At 50.2% G+C, this 15,811-nt stretch overlaps 1 protein-coding gene across 20 annotated transcripts in view; it reads right to left on the reverse strand.

Moving 5' to 3' along the window:
* Positions 1-15,811, reverse strand: part of MSI2 (musashi RNA binding protein 2) — a 223,700-nt gene that overhangs the window by 83,011 nt on the left and 124,878 nt on the right. For all 20 annotated transcript variants that reach the window (XR_010435676.1, XR_010435677.1, XM_064678123.1 and 17 more), the window contains one exon: positions 5,874-5,922. Coding sequence is in view for 18 of the 20 variants with exons in the window: in XM_064678123.1 (XP_064534193.1) it covers positions 5,874-5,922 (49 nt within the window). In the remaining 2 variants the exon portion in view is untranslated. The remainder of the gene's footprint in view (positions 1-5,873; positions 5,923-15,811) is intronic.

The following is a 15,811-nucleotide window of genomic DNA, read 5'->3' on the forward strand; positions in this document are numbered from 1 at the left end:
TAAAAGCACAACTCTGTGAGCAGGGGGAAGGCTCCCTCTGAGCTGTTCTAACGATGTTCGGTGCGATCACCAGGCTGCTGCCAAGAAAAGCTACGCTCAAAACGACCAAATTAGGCAATTATTTCTATATATTTTAACTACTCTTTACTCAAAACTGCCTGGGGATGTATTTTTAAATGCACATGACCTTGCCTGGCTTGAGGAAGATGGCGATAAACAAATAATTGCAGCTACTTAATTATATTTATATCTCATCTATAAAAATGTCAATTATAACTTCAGAGATCAGCTCCAGAACTGAGGTTTTGGCAGCTGGACAAAACACAAAAGGCTATTTTTCTCCTCAGAAAAGCCTCCTCCTTTGCCAAGGCACAGCCAATATCTCACTAACAGCATCACTCCTGTCTCTTCCAATAAACACAACCATTATGCCAACTGCTTCCACCTGGACAATTACTTTCATGCACTGAAATCTGCTACATGGACACAGAGCAGACATGAAGCTCAACCCTCACTGTCCTCGAGAGCAGAGCCAGTGGGAAGGATGGGAGAGCCCTCATGCTCCTGGTTTTGGTGGGATGGGGGGCACAAAACTTTCAGTCAGAGTCCTGCGGATTCAGATCAAACCCCAGCCCTGGGCACACCAGTCTCCACGTGCCTGCAATGCCACGTGAGGGTGCAAGCAGCCTCCTGGTGTCCTACTCGAGGGCATGGTGGGCACCCCCCTGGAAGAGGCTGGTTAGAGACCCAAAGGGGTGCTCACCCACCATCCAGCCCCTGCCCGGGGCACCCTCCTCACAGGCACAGGGAAACAACGACAACTCTGCAACAACTGTGAAAACTGAGCAATCCCAAAGCTCTGCCACAACCAGCGCCCGTTGGGGGAGATGCTTCAACCCCCAACACGGAGGATGGTGCCTGTATCCTGCAGACAGCCTGCTGTTCCTTAATTCTGTTTAGTTTTAAGATTAAAGAAGTCCAAATCACACGCTGTCACTTCCCTCCTCTCTCTGCTGCCATCCCGAGCCATGCAAGAGGGTTAATTGATATGAAAATAACTCTGGGGGCTGGACAGCTTTGAAAAACACATAGTATTACACTCAATACCTGCAATTACAGCTTGGGGGATTCAATCACTCAAAATCTTGGGCTTTTTGCAAGTCTAAGACATGGGGCTGCGGTGATGCGGGTCCTGGACAGCTTCTGGGGTGGCTGATGGCTGCAGGCACACACCAACAACAGACACTGGTGGGGAGCAGCCAGGGCTGGGACCGAGAGCACCCCACTGAGATGTGGAACCAAGCCCCTTCCAGTGCCTAAAGGGGCTCCAAGAGAGTTGGAGAGGGACTTTGGACAAGGGGGAATGGCTTCCCGCTGCCAGGGGTAGTGTTAGATGGGATACTGGGAGGAAATTTTCCCCTGTGGGTGAGGCCCTGGCACAGGTTGCCCGGAGAAGCTGTGGCTGCCCCATCCCTGGAAGTGTTCAAAAGTCAGGCTGGATGGAGCTCTGAGCAATCTGGTCTATGGAAGGTGTCCCTGCCCATGACAGGGGCTTGGAACATGGTTATCTTTGAAGTCTCTTCCAACCCAAACCATTCTATGCTTAACAGTGGCAGAGAGGGGAGGAAGGAGAGCTGCTGAACTGATTTATCAGGGGATAATCCACTCCATTTTCCTTTCCACAAAACAAACAGCCTGGAAGGGTTGAGCCCACTCCTTCGCCCCTCAAGTTCACAGACTTTGATCTAACCCTCCTTTCCTCCCTCTTCCTCCTCAAGCAGCCCACTGTGTCCTGCTTTGCTGGACACAACCACCCAGGCTCTGCCAGGCCCAAGGGCACAGCACCCGCCCCGGCTCCACAGCACATTGATATGCTCCCTGGAGCTCCCCTCCATAATGAAGTTAGAAGGACATCATCATCCTGCCAGGCTCCCTCCAACCCCGAAGATCAATAACTAATGCTGAACTCCAGATTTTATCTGCACTTTGCAAGGGTAACAAAATAACACCACCCTTTTTTTTTTTTCTTCTCCTTTCCAATTACTGAATCCTTTCAAGATTGACCAGTAATTTTCAGCTCTATGAAATTTTAGGCAGTGAAGAAAGTGATGAAAGTGATCTGCCAGAATGCTGGGAGAACTTTTGTGTGTGGTTTTCAGAGAAGTGTAGAAGTACAGTACAGGGTACAGAAACAGAGGATCATCAGCACTTTCTTTCCAAGAAGAAATGGCATCTTTACTAAACTGACTCAGGGATACTTGTCTTCCAAGTGCAGGTTCTTTGCATTCCCACTATCACAGCTCAGTGGTCAAGCCAGGAGAATCCTTGGAAGGAGATATCCCAGTGATCCCTAGGCACTGCCTTACGTACAATACTCCAAAAATTAACCACCCCTTCAGTTAAATACTCCCAGATTTTGCACCCTGCCTTTAATATGGCTGAACAGATCGGCATGAAACACAACAGCTCTTATTTTCCTTGTTTTCTTATTTTCCTTTGAGAACATCCAGAAACAGACACTAAAAAAGATGTCAGCAGAGGCACAGCCCGGCCAGCCTGAAGGCATTTTTAAGGTTATAGAATCATAGAACTGTCAAGGTTGGAAAAGATCATCAAGTCCATCACAGAGGCAAAGTGCTCCATCCAAGGCATGAAATTTTATTTTGGGTAGGGTTTTCAAGCAAGGGTGAGCAGTTATGAAAACCCCTCTCTCTGCCTGGTTCAATCCCTGCATTTCCACCAACCAGTGCTGGTCCTGCGTGTGCAGGCAAGTTACACACTCCCCAAATACACACCAGGAGCAACACACACGTGCCAGAATTATGTCAACAAACCCTCTCAATTTGCTTGCAAGGAAATCTCTCTCGCCTCCTAGCAGTGAATTTTAATCCTTTTCCCCTCCCATGCCCAGGATGATTATTCCAGGCATAGACTAACGACAGCAAACCACAGCGGATATTTTATCTGCCATTTCTCTTTCCCGTGGCTAATTTGAAGATACAGATTGCAACCCACAAGTGGTTTTAAGAATTGCCATTAACACTGTTGCTGCACAGTACAGCATTTTAAATGTGCTTCCAACACAATCAGAACGCCACAATTTGTAAAATCTGGGCTGATTTTATCGAAGATCGAGGCGGCAGAACTCGCTTCATCACCACAGCCCTGAGCCAGTTCATTAGCCTGATTAGCTGTAGCTACCTGTGCAGAGCAGGAAAAAATGCCAGAAAAGACTGGATAAATTCAAGTGTGAAGATCAAGAGGACTCTTACTCTGCCTTTTACACTCAATTCCTCTTTCCACCTGTACTTGGCAGAGGTAAAGACTCCGAGCTCAGACCTTTCTGCCCCTCAGCACCGTCCAGGCTTCACCCACTCACAGGAATTCTGGCTAATCCCAGCAAATAAGCAGCATTGTCCTTCAACCAGCAATGGGTAAGCCTGTTCCCTGGGATACAGCCTCCCAAACAGAGCTGAGATTCCTGGGGGCCAGAGAACTCCCTTCTTTGCCAGGAGTGGGGAGGGAGGCTCAAGCAAGTGGGACAGACCTAGGTATGGAGTCTAACTCCGGTGGAGCATGGGGGGGTGGGTAACATCACCTCCACCCAAGGGCATTCTGGAGCCTGCTTGTGATCTTTTGGGGCTCTCAGTTCCTCCCCCCTTAGTTCTCATACAGGAGCTTATACCAGGATGCCAGCATGGATCAAAATGTCATGGCTTTCATGTAGGAAAAACAGACTATAAAAAACAATTAGCCAACAAAATAAATCCACAGAATTTCTGGGGGGGAAAAAAAAGATGATGCTGCCTCTCATTTTCAACACACAGTGGGGGGAAAAAGACCTTTGTGGAAAAACCAAAAGGTTTCACAGCAAGTAAGGTGCCCCCACACCTGCAGCCCTCAACTTCAGCAGTTACAGACCTTTTCTCCAGGTAAGTCAGTGAAAAGGTGCTTCTGGAAGAGGAATCCGTCCTCTGGGGCTCATTACCCAGGTTCACACCTGATCACAGGGTCCCTGGCACACTGCTCCAACCTCCCCTCCGAGCACAGAAACGCTGAACCAGGGCTGTCAGAGCAGAGCTCAGCACCAGCAGAGCACAGACACCAACATTCCCGGTGCCCTCCCGCCTCGGGAAGTGCTTACGGCAGCACAGAGCCAGTGACAGGGGACAGAGCAGGGTCACCTTGGGGAAGGTGGGGAGAGACAAACATCCTGCCTGCAGGAAGCACAGGAAGGGCTCACACACCACTGCTCTGCTTTGATGTCCCTGCACAGTCTCCTGCTCACCCCAGCACTGGAGCCTGGTCAGGGCAGGCACAAGGTGTTAGGAGAACACCAGTGGGCTGGAACAGGGCTTGGGCAGGCACAGCCAAGTGGGAACCAAACTCCAGGATCTGGGACATTTCAGCAAATGGAGACTGTGCCTGTCTGTCTCAGGCCAAACCTGCTGAGTGTGTCCCTGGCTGGGACTAGAGCCCCCCCCAAAACTCTGTATCAGGTAGCTTTTAAATGCAATAAACAAGGTGCCAAGATCCTGAATGGAGAAGGGTATTTATGGCCTGGTTAAGGGTGGTTTTGCACAGATGGGTGGAAAATTCCCTGGATATAAAAGGAAGTTGCCGTGGGTTGAACTTTCCAAACTATATAAAAGTTTTGAACAGATCCCTTTTACACAAATGGGCATTGGCTGTTCACACACCTTCCCTGGCTCCAATGAGCTTATCTTCCTAAGCAAGTCTTTTGCTCGCTGTGGCTGCATTTTCCAGGGTATTACAATCCCTGATTTCAGAGAGGGATCAGTGCCCGGGAGGGAGGGAATGCTATCCCAGAGGCTTGCCTGGCTCACTCAGCCATCCACACAAACCGAGTTTCTTGTCACAGCAAATCCGTGAGTGGCTCAGACAGTGCCGGAAGGTCAGTCAGGTCTCATGACCCTGTGCCGACACAAAGGTGAGGCAGCTCCCTGGCCGGGCACAGGCTCCTTCCCACCCTCTGGCAGCCTCCCCAAACCACTCAAAGCAGCCAACATATCTGTGCCTCAGAGAGCCACCAGATCAATCCAGAGCCCCCCAAAAAGGCTGGAGTGTGAGAGGCCACGGGCAGAGCTGGCGCTACCGTCAGCGCCGTCGCACAGGGGCAGGAGTCAAACACACCACGCTGAAAATCAACCTCAGTCAGAGAGGGGGGGACAGGGTCCTGGAGCCTGTCCCCAGAGCAGCTCCTGGTGCTGCTGTGAGAGCCCAGGCACATTCCCTGCTCCCAGGGGGATGCAGTGCTGCCAGTGCTGGCTGCCGGGAGCTCCGCGGCTGCTGCAGCGGGAACGCGAACGGCTCCCCGAGAGACGGAGCAGAGTCATTTATTTCCACTGAAAGGAATGGCCATAACAGTGAAAATAACCCTCAGCTCGTTTTCACAGAACTGTACAAGCGATGATGAAACCTCATCTCTCTCGTGAAATATATGGAGGGAAATTCCTGGAGATCCTGCTTGTTCTGAGCTACACCACCGGAGGACGAGCAGTCCTCACTCAGCTCCAGGACTCCAGCACGCCTGAAATCCCAGCAGAGGGGTTATCGCCTTAATTTCCTGGTGTTTCAGCTTAACTGGCCTTATGCCCAGCTTAACTAATGCCAGCCACCTCAGAACAAACCCACTGCTTCCCAGCAGCCTCAGCACAACCAGCTCCATGGGCTTTACTCTCTCCAGGGAGCCTGACAATGGTCCTCCCAAAGAGAAGTCATTGGACTGAGCAGAAAAGCCATTTCTAACAAAGAATCCTTCCTCTGCAACCTCCAGGACAGAGGAATTTAGCACCATGGATTTAGCCACCAAATCACCACATTGACACTGATTTTTGGCTGTTCTCTCTTACCTCTATGCCTGTTGGTCGTCTTGTCAAACATTAGCATGGCGTCCTCTACCTGCAAGACACAAAGAGGGGAGATTTGTGCTTTAACACACCACTGAGGGCTGGAACACACAACACACACACCAGGATGGGGGACACAGGCAGGAGCAGCCTCCATGGAGCAGATCTCCCTGATTTCAGCCAGTCAGTTCCTCATTTTGGAAACCTGGTGCTTTCACCCCCCATCCTGGCTGACACCTGATCCTAAAGCAGAAAAGCGAACACTAAAAGTGTCCACACTAAAAAGCCAAATATCTGAGCAGTTCTTCCATCTCACACCAATCCCTGGCTGTGCCTCATTTCCCTTTTGTAGGGAGATAAGGAAGGGCCAAGAGAGGAACCGTGGATACAAATCAAGGCCATGACTTCTCCAAAACAGAGTCACTGTCTTGGCTGAGAGTTAGGAGGTTAGAAAGAGGTACAAGCAGGGAAAAATCTGGTCAGCCAAGGAAGGTATTCAGAGGTTTTCAAAAGGACTTTTGAAAAGCTGGAGGAAAGAGGGGAGAGGGAGGAGGGAGAAAGTTTAATTCGCATCAGGCTCAGCATTTCCACTTCAGAAGAGAGATGACTGATGAAACGTATTGAAGTGCAACCAAATTGCTTTCAACTTTCATTAGGATTTGCATGATTTATTCCACCTCCATTTAATCTGTGCAGCCACACCTAAAATTTTACACTTATTGCAGGAGGATGTTGTGCTGGGGTTGATTTCCCAGCATTATCACACTCTGAGCTGTTGCTCTGAGGCTGCAGGAGCGGGGGCAGGTGGGTCCCACGCACCACCAGACACGTCCTGGGCAAGCTCTGAGAAGAAATTACAGACTTGCAACTCCCTGTGGTAAACTCAAGGCTGATGAAAACCTGTAACCACTCAACTGCAGAAGGTGTTGCAGGAAGGGAGAAGATCTTTAAGGAAAAGGTTTTATCCTTTACAAGTCTCCACTCCTTGCCTGGGGGACGGGCTTGGGATTTTTTGTTTGCTTGTTTGGGGGTTTTTGATTTTTTTTTCCCCCACCAGTAATTTTTAGGTACTTACTTGTGTTTATATTCTGGCTTTCTATAAATCATTTGTTTTAGCTAATTACAATGCAGTTACACACTCTGCTCACTTCACACAGTGCCACCAAAGGGTCCACCTGTCCCCCCAACCATCCTCTTAGGCAGGGGACAAACATTCAGCCTATGACTGTGCAAAATTACCATCTCAGCCTTGGCTGGGCAGAGAGAGTTTGGGAAGGCGGTAAAAACAAAGTCTGAACTTCTCTTAACTACAGGACAGAAATATTTTCCAGGAAATAGTGAAAAGATAGAGCGCAGCAAAACCTTACATGATGCCTAAAATTCATCTGAAAACCTGTCTCTGGTTAACTTGTTCTTAACTTTTCAGCCAGAATGACTTTCAAAGAGTGTTAGTGATGGACTGAGGGGGTGCAGAACAGCAGATCTCCAGATCCCCATCATGACTGAGACCTAAAGACGCTGATGCACTGAAAAATCCAAAGCGCATTAAGCACGGAGCCGTTTGTCCCTCTGTCTGTCTTCCCTCTGAGGAGGAAAACTCACCAGGATGAGCAATCCCAGGAGGGAGATAAGGACTGTGCTGCCCTTCACCCTGCCACCGCTGCTTATCTCTGCTCCACGGTTACATTTGCTCAGCAATCTTTATTTTTCATTCTCACAGGTCTTGGCCTCACTGGAACCAAAAATTACATGTTGCACCTCCTGCTGTTTCCTGGGGCATTGCAGCTCCCGCGCCTGGACCCGGCGTGTGCCACCCACCCCCTGTCCCCACCCCATCACTGTTGCAAAAGGTTTAACCTGGGACTCTTCCCGTGTAACTTTTCTGCCTCAAATCCCATCCCAGAGCCCAGAGAGCTCCTGGATGACCAGGGGCAGAGACCCAGCAGCCAAGGGAGGTCCCATGTGCCCTGACCAAGAGGCTGATGCTGTGTGTAGGCTCTCCAGGCCAGACCCACACTGAAAGGGCTGTCCTGCCAAAACAACACCTCCTCCTGAGAGGACATTACTGGGGACTTCAAAAAGGCTGCTGTGTTGGTGTCAGGGGGAGAAGCCTTCTCAGATGAGGCTGTGACTCTGCCCTCACTGTAGCATGGCTGTGTCTCAGCCCAAGGTCTCCCAACCCCTTGGGCTCAGCTGCAGCAGCACGACTTGAACCTCTTGTGCAGCCACATCCTGCTCCTCCAAGGGCTGCCAGGGCAGAGGAGGGACTGGTCCTGGCACCAGGACTGAGCACTGAAGGGTGGGGAGCTCTGGGTGCAGCTCCTGGCTGCAGTGGGATCTGCAGTTCCATTCCCTTCTCCCACCTGTCCAACACAACACGTCTCCCCCACGGACACACGTCCTCTGGGCAGACACCACTTTGTGCCATGTGTACCAAGGCCCCCTTCGCTGGAATGATGATCTTGGCAGAGATCTTTTTTATGCAAATAAATCCCTATTAGCAGTAACAAGCACAGGCTGCATGGGCTAACCCTGCATGGGCTAACCCAGCAGGTTTCCATCGTGCTGGCTGGGACCCCGAGGAGCACAGGAATCCCGGAGCAGGCGCTTCGCCCCTCTGGCACTGACCCCTACTCCTGGGATCAGGCCTGGGCAGCAGCCCCCTGCAAAAGGGTCAGCCCTGCCAGTCCACAGATCAAACCTGCACGGGGGAAGCTGCTCTGCAGCCGAGTTCAGACGTGGCCCGTGTGTGCCTTGAAGAAAAAATAATCAGTGGGGTGTTCTTTGAGCCAGCTGGTGCCCTTTCAACAATGTCTAATTGGTTATCTTTTCTCTTTCCTAAGGTCAGAACATTTTATCTCCGTCTCTGCCCTTTCTGAGCTTACCCCACCCTGCGTTATTTTTTAGGGCAGCCATTGTAGCAGAAGAATAGCCTCTTTCCTCCATAGTCCAGTGACACAATGAGACTTCTTGAAACCTCCTGAATAGATAAAGTGCAGCGGCAAAAGGAAAATTCTATTAACGCTTTGCAAAATAAAACATCTAAGAGCTGGTTAGACAAGCAGGAGAAGAAAAATCAATATGGAGAGGGCGGCGTGCTTAGAAAAACTTTTCACCAGTCGCAAAAAGGTGGCGAGGGTATGGGAGGGAGGGGGGGGAAGAAACTTATTAATGCAGAAAACCCATCAATGGTATGGAAATCTGGCAGAACAGCAAGAACTCAAACTAGAAGAATTTGAATATACAAAGGGCTGAATAGAATGAGCAAACCACACTGCCTCACACACACAGCCCGTTTCTCACGGTTCTCTGTGAAGCAAACACAAGCGGCTTGTTCAAGTTTTCATCAAGGAGAAATAAGGGACACAGTCAAGGTAACCGGCAGTAAACCCTGTAGTAAGCAAATTGATCCCTGTTTCAGGGGAAGGGAAAAAAAACAACCCACAGCCGAAACTCAAGTGCATTCAGGAGCTGTGGCTGCCCGAGTTAACCCCCTCCTCCAACCCGACGCTCCCGCGCTCGCCCGGAATTTTAAAGATGCTCAACTGCAAGTTTTCTGTGTCTCAGCTCAAAACACACAGCTCACATCTTGCTTACAAAAGAAAAGGAAGGTTTTTCCAGGGATAGAAGCGAGACTGGAAGACAGAACTGCCGCCTGCAAAGCTTGGCCTTTACCCCCCGTGCTGCCAGCCAGACCCTCGGCCAGCCCATCCCCAGGCACAGCAGAACCAGCCCCCAGCAAAGCCCTGGATTCCCCAGGGCAGGGGTGGGAGGCTGAGCCACCTCCACCCAGCACACTGGCAACCCAAAACCTCAACCTGTTTTAGATGTAGTATGGCTTGATATGGAGGCTTAAAGGAGCTGCTTAATCTGGACTAATTCTGGCCATGAAGTGAGAGTGTGTTACAAAATGAACAGTCTTAGCACTTGTGGTAAATAAAAAGAAGAAAACAAAGCCTTTCCAGCGAACACTGGTTACAAATGGACACTTCAGCCCCACAGACTCCCCTGTCCCAGCACAGCCCATACATACAGCCAATGCAGACCCAGTTTCTTATATAAAGCCCAACTAATGGGCTTCAGTTTATTTAACTTCTTTTTTTTTTTCCAATCCACTTGGGGCTCTGAGAAAAGGAAGGGCTCTACCACTTCATTACTCACTGCCTGGAAGGAGGAATAGGGGAGAATAGGAGGATAGAAAAAAAACCTGGAGGAGCCAAAGGCTTTAATAATCCTAACAGTTCTCAGGGTTATTTAAAATATGCCCAACCACTTCACAAAAGGCTCCACGGAGATAAATGTATTTGATTTTCTTCCACTTTAATGGAGGCATACATTTAAAGCAACAAAACCAGGGTGACCTAAATAAAATGACTATTAATTGTGCTCAGAAAGGCTCTGAATTTAATGCAAGTGATCTAGCCCAGGAACACACAGCATTCTCCAGTCACAGCTCCCACTTTCCTCTTTGGGATTTTCAACTCCTCTGTTCCACGGGGCAGCAGGAGCTGCTCAGACCCAGCACAGTCCATGGCTGCTCTCACTGTAATGAACAGGCTGAGTCCCCTGCAGAGCCAAGCAGTGGTTCCAGAACATTCTGGAGGATGGTGCTGCCACCAAAAGCACGGGTGACTAAACCAGGATGTTTTTCTGGAAAACTTTACACCTCATCTTGTATTTCTCCAACTGCATGATGTGCACATGGCCCCAGCAGACCCAAAAGATGCTCCATGGACACACACCTTGTGAACCCAACACTCACGTACAAGGGGTCTCTGTGCACAGGAGCAACACCAGCCACCATTCCACATCTCCACGTTCTGTTTTCTCCATTTAAATGGAGAAAAACCTCCACAATGGAACTACCATAACTACACCGAGTGGACACACAGCAGCCTTTATGCCTCACACTCCTCATCCAGCCCAGCCCTGTTTTTCCTGATCCAAACCCTGAGTTTCTGACACATCCAGAAGAGGCCAAGATGCTCCTGCACTCTCCCTGAGTGTCCCCCCAGGATGGAGGGGTTGTTGTTTCCAATGCTCCCAGCAGATTTGGCACTATGTTCTCCATCCCTCCAATGTAAAGAAGAATTAGGGCAGAGAAATGGAATTACACAGGCAATGGAACACGGGCAATTCCAGTCGGGTCCAGGGAGGGAAGGAATTACCCAAGGATGACATTCAACCCCACACAGTTGGGCTGTGCTTCTACTCCCTCGATCCCCGACTTGTGAACTTTACAGATCTATCACTTCTTCTGGTCTCCCAAGAAAATTGTGCTGGATATTCTGGTCTAATTCCTCAAATTATTTATCCACACTGCACAACTCCTCCAATATTTTGCTTTCTGAAGCAGAAAAACCTCTTAGCTGCTAGTAAACTGTCAGGTGCTGTTATTTTAAATGCTCGTGTGAAATCTAAGCGCTGGCAACGCGCTCCTGCAGATTTACAACCTCCCCCCACATAAATTAAGACAAATGCCTATTGCACGCCAGACAGTTTGAAATGGCTCTCCTACACCAGGCCTCTGGGCTTGACTACAACACAATTAAACAGAGAAACAAACACTTGAACCTCTCCCCCTCTTTCTGTCATGCCCACCCCCCTCCTCCCCACGCGGCTCTGTCCCCTGCCCAAAGGCACCCCCAGGCACCCCTGATCATCACCCAGGTGCCTCCAGCACTGTGTCCCAGCACACCAGAGCACAGCACTCCAACCCAGGGCGTGGCTGCTCCCTGTTCCACCACCCCACCACACTCATCCCACCCTGGCCAACGCTCCAGGGAGCAAAGAGGGGACCTCCAGGCTGGAAGCACTACTCCAGCCCCGTGAGGTAGCCCTGGCTCCCAGCTGCCTGCTGAGGGATTCACCTCCTCTGCAGACCAGGCATGATTTGGGTCATGCTCCCAGGGGGCTGCAGGCACAGGGAGGGCTCCCTGGCTGAGCAGTTCCCAGTGTGCCGTGGTGGCTGACACACTGTGCACCGTGATAACAATCAATGCCACACTGTGCAAGCACAAATTCCAGTGCTAGCAATTTTTTCCCCCCAGCAGTCAAGGCTTTAAAAAGTCTTCTTCAGCAATTATAGCTAATAAAACTACAATTTTATTCAACACACACATATCATTGTAACTAATTTTGCTCCGTCAGGGCTGAAATTAAAACAGTCATTCAATCACATTAATCTCAGGGCTTGCTCACCAGCCGTGACATGGCAAAGAGCACCCCCAACACTTGCCAGAAAGCACCGTGGCTACTGCTGGACTTCAAAATGCTCCTGCAAATCACGAACATGTTACTCAACACTTACTCTACCAAGGGGGATGTAAGAATGACTAATGCTCTCCAGAAAAAACAGCTTTCCACAGCAGGACAAATTAAACATGACTCCATAGACGATTTCTCATTAATTCCTTCTCTGGCATTAATAATATGAAGTATTGATGAAAGCAAAGCTCTGCCATGTTCACATCAGGTTATAAACCATGTGAGGACTCTAGGAGTGCTCCTTTACCTCCTGTCTTGGCTGAGAGCTTCCCTGGTCCCCACCAGATTTCCAGTACACATTACCTAACACCACCAACAGGGAAGACAAGGTTCCTGCAAAAAAATACCAAACCAAACCCCAACCAACAAATGAACAACTTAGAAACACAAAGACACTTCTTTCTTCAGCATCAGGGGCTGCTGTGCCACTGCAGGACCCGCAGCAGAGAAGGGGATGAGAAGAGGAAGGAAAAGAAGGCAGACCGGTGCCATTAAGGGTCTTCTACAGCAGAGTGGCTGGCATTGGATAAACTCCCAGGGACATTTCTCCCAAATGGATAATACACCCACACAGCCAGGACCAGAACCAGGGAGAGGCACTGGGGTCCCTACAAGAAAATGGGATACAGACCAAACCACTCCGGGAGGCAGCTCATCACTCCTCTGGGCACGAGCAGCTCCTCTCCTGCAAGGTCTCCCTCACCTCCCAGTTCCCTGCAACACCAGGTACTGCAGGGCTGCCTTTCACCATGGAAATCAGCTGAAGACAGCAGTGACACAGAGAGCCAAGCAGGCCACGGGAGCTGCCCCGTCCCGGCCGCAGGGCACGCGCTGCTCGCTGCGCTTTTAGGGGACAGAAAAGCTGCCTCGTCAGAGCAGAGCAGAGCAGAGCAGAGCAGAGCGAGCCCCGGGCCGGGTGATCTCTGCAATCAAGTCCTGCAGCAGCTCTAATTGCCCAGAACAATCCGTGCCCGCCGGCACACGGGCAGCTGTCCCCTGGGTCTCCTTAGCTTGACGGAAAATAGGTTCCAGGGCTGCATTTCTGGAATGGAATAAGAGAGTCAGGAGCCGACACGAGGCCACGGCTTGGAGAGCGTGCGGGAGCCAGAGAGACACCCCTGGTCCTCCAGCCCTTCTCCCAGGTTGTGCTGCACCTAATGAACCTCCAGCTGCACTTCAGTGCTCTGAGATCTGAGGGAAGAGGGTACAGGGGGTACACACCCTGCAGCAAGAACCTGAGACTCGACTCCATGAGGTCCCTACAAGACACAAACCCCAAGGAATGGGCTAAGAACAACTCTCCAGATGCTGTGCTGTTACAGCCCTGTGTCCGTGGAGAACTGCACCAACAAACTTCAAACCTCACTGCAGAGGAGCAGAGTCTTGCTGAGAATGGGCAGAGACGTGGCACTGCCCAAAGGCTCATGGCCTCGGTGTTGCTGGGGACAAAATGCCACTATCCAGGGCCTCCCACGTGCCTGAAATAGCTCTGGATGGTGACAGAGATGACAAATGTCATATAAGCAAAGCAAGGGCTGCCACAATGACCCATTTTGTATCACTGACCTGCCTAAAAACAGATGTGCCACACCAGCTAAAATCAGTCATTCAATCTGAAACTGGGGTTAAATCAAGGAGCTCCCGCTGCCACCCTTTGCCAGAGAGGCAAGAACAGAATCCAGTTCCAAACATCTGCTGGAAAGCATCCAGACTCCCTTACAAACATTTAATTCACCCTGCCTCAAAACATCCTTGTGTTTTACCCATCTAACAGACAAGGAAGAGGGTGGGACTACAAGGGAAATTGAGTTACAGGCATTTTAGTGACCCACAGATGGCCCCAGAGCCAAGCACCATCCTGGAACTCTGCCTTCCCTTTCCTGCTGGCACCAGGAGATCCACCTCCCACACTCAGCCTTCTCCATCTGTTTATTCGAGTCCCCCATCTCCCTGTACCTGTGCACAGGCACATATCATGCATCCTTTTCTACAAACTTCCCCAACAACTGAGTAACTTCGGAACAAGGTTTTCTTGTGGGATCCACAACTGAAAGAAAACCTGAGCCCCATGGTCCTGCTCCAGCCCTGTCCCCTCACTGCCTGCCTGAAGGAGTCACCACCAGATAAAAACCCAAGGCAAACCCACACAAACTACTTTTTAAACGCACACACCATAACCTTAAGCTACTCTTTTGGTGCTCACATGGGAGCTGTGGGGCTTTACAGGTTTAAGCTTCCGATGCTGAAAGGCAGGGAAACTTCTGCTCTTTGGAAAGCAAATGCTGAGAGTTCCAGGTAACCACATCACTCAGCTGAAGATTAAATATATCAAATATCACAGGAGTCGACAACACTAAAGCTCGAGGGAGCTCAGCTCCTTTACTCCCTCAGGTGCTCTCAGGCCACGTCTCCCCACCCAGGTAAGTGCCCGGAGGGGGTGTGGGCAGGGAGAGGAGCCCTCTCCTCCTGCCAGCAGGGCGATGCCATGGTGGGGGCACAGGAGGAACGCTGCTCCTTCAGCACTGCAGCCAGCCAGGTGCGAGGCGCTGGGTGATTTTACTTTCACGGAACATTAGCCGCCGTCAGCAGGAATAATTCTTCCTCCCTTCACGGTGCTCGTTTGCATATTAGCCCTGCAAAGTTGCAATCTGTTTTCTTTTCCAAACAATACTTCGGAGGTGCTGCCCGCCAGGCCCGGCCAGCGCCGGTTTTGGAAACGCTGAGGCTGTGTCAGCCCCAGAGAGAGAAGAGGCAGCTTCCTCTCCTGATGGGTTTTAGCCACACCAAACAATATCACCACCCGAAAAGCCAAATTTAAACACAGGTCCTCCTGTCTGGCTGCAGCAAGAGGGACGTTGTCATTTCATTTAATTACAGCAGCCCTCCAGGCTCTGCCTCTCTCCTTGCTTTGCTGCAGTTTTAGATTGGATATTAGGAAAAAAATCCTTCCCTGGGAGGGTGGGGAGGCCCTGGCACAGGTTGCCCAAAGAAGCTGTGGCTGCCCCATCCCTGGAAGTGTCCAAGGCCAGGTTGGACGGGGCTTGGAGCAACCTGGGATAGGGGAAGGTGTCCCTGTCCACAGCAGGAGGGTGGGACTGGATGATCTTTAAGGGTCCCTTCCAACCCAGGCCATTCTGGGATTCTGTGAATAACCTGTAGGTTTTCACTGAGTGCCCTAAAGCCATACAGTGAAATCCAGCTCAGAGCCTCCCTTGCTATCGAGAACACTGAGAAAAACTCTATTCACAAGAAACCCAGGGTGTTTTCACAGATGCCTTTGCAGCAGAGTCCCAGGGCAGGCTGGACTCAAGGATACAGATCTGATTAAGAGACATCCTGAGCACAGTAACAGGATCGAGTTTAAAGAGCTTCCTGCTGCCCTTTCGTAAATACCTGCTGAATAAGTGTGAAGATAAGACAAGGATTGCATTACGAGGCTTCCTGATGCATGAAGGGCTTTTTTATTGCCCAGAGTTTAAAAAAAAGGATGAACAATTGCCACAGCCAGCTAAAGGCTCAGCTGCAGAATCAAACTGCAGTTTATTAGCAAAGGAAAACTCATCTAAGTTCCCTTTGACTGTAATGAAAAAAGTTTCATTTTATTTCCTGCTGGATCCTTTTCCCTTTTATTGTTCTTTTCATATACTGACTTGCATATTAAGGAATATTTTTCC

This window comes from Pseudopipra pipra, chromosome 21 (genome assembly GCF_036250125.1).
Source record: "Pseudopipra pipra isolate bDixPip1 chromosome 21, bDixPip1.hap1, whole genome shotgun sequence".
Lineage (NCBI taxonomy): Eukaryota > Metazoa > Chordata > Aves > Passeriformes > Pipridae > Pseudopipra > Pseudopipra pipra.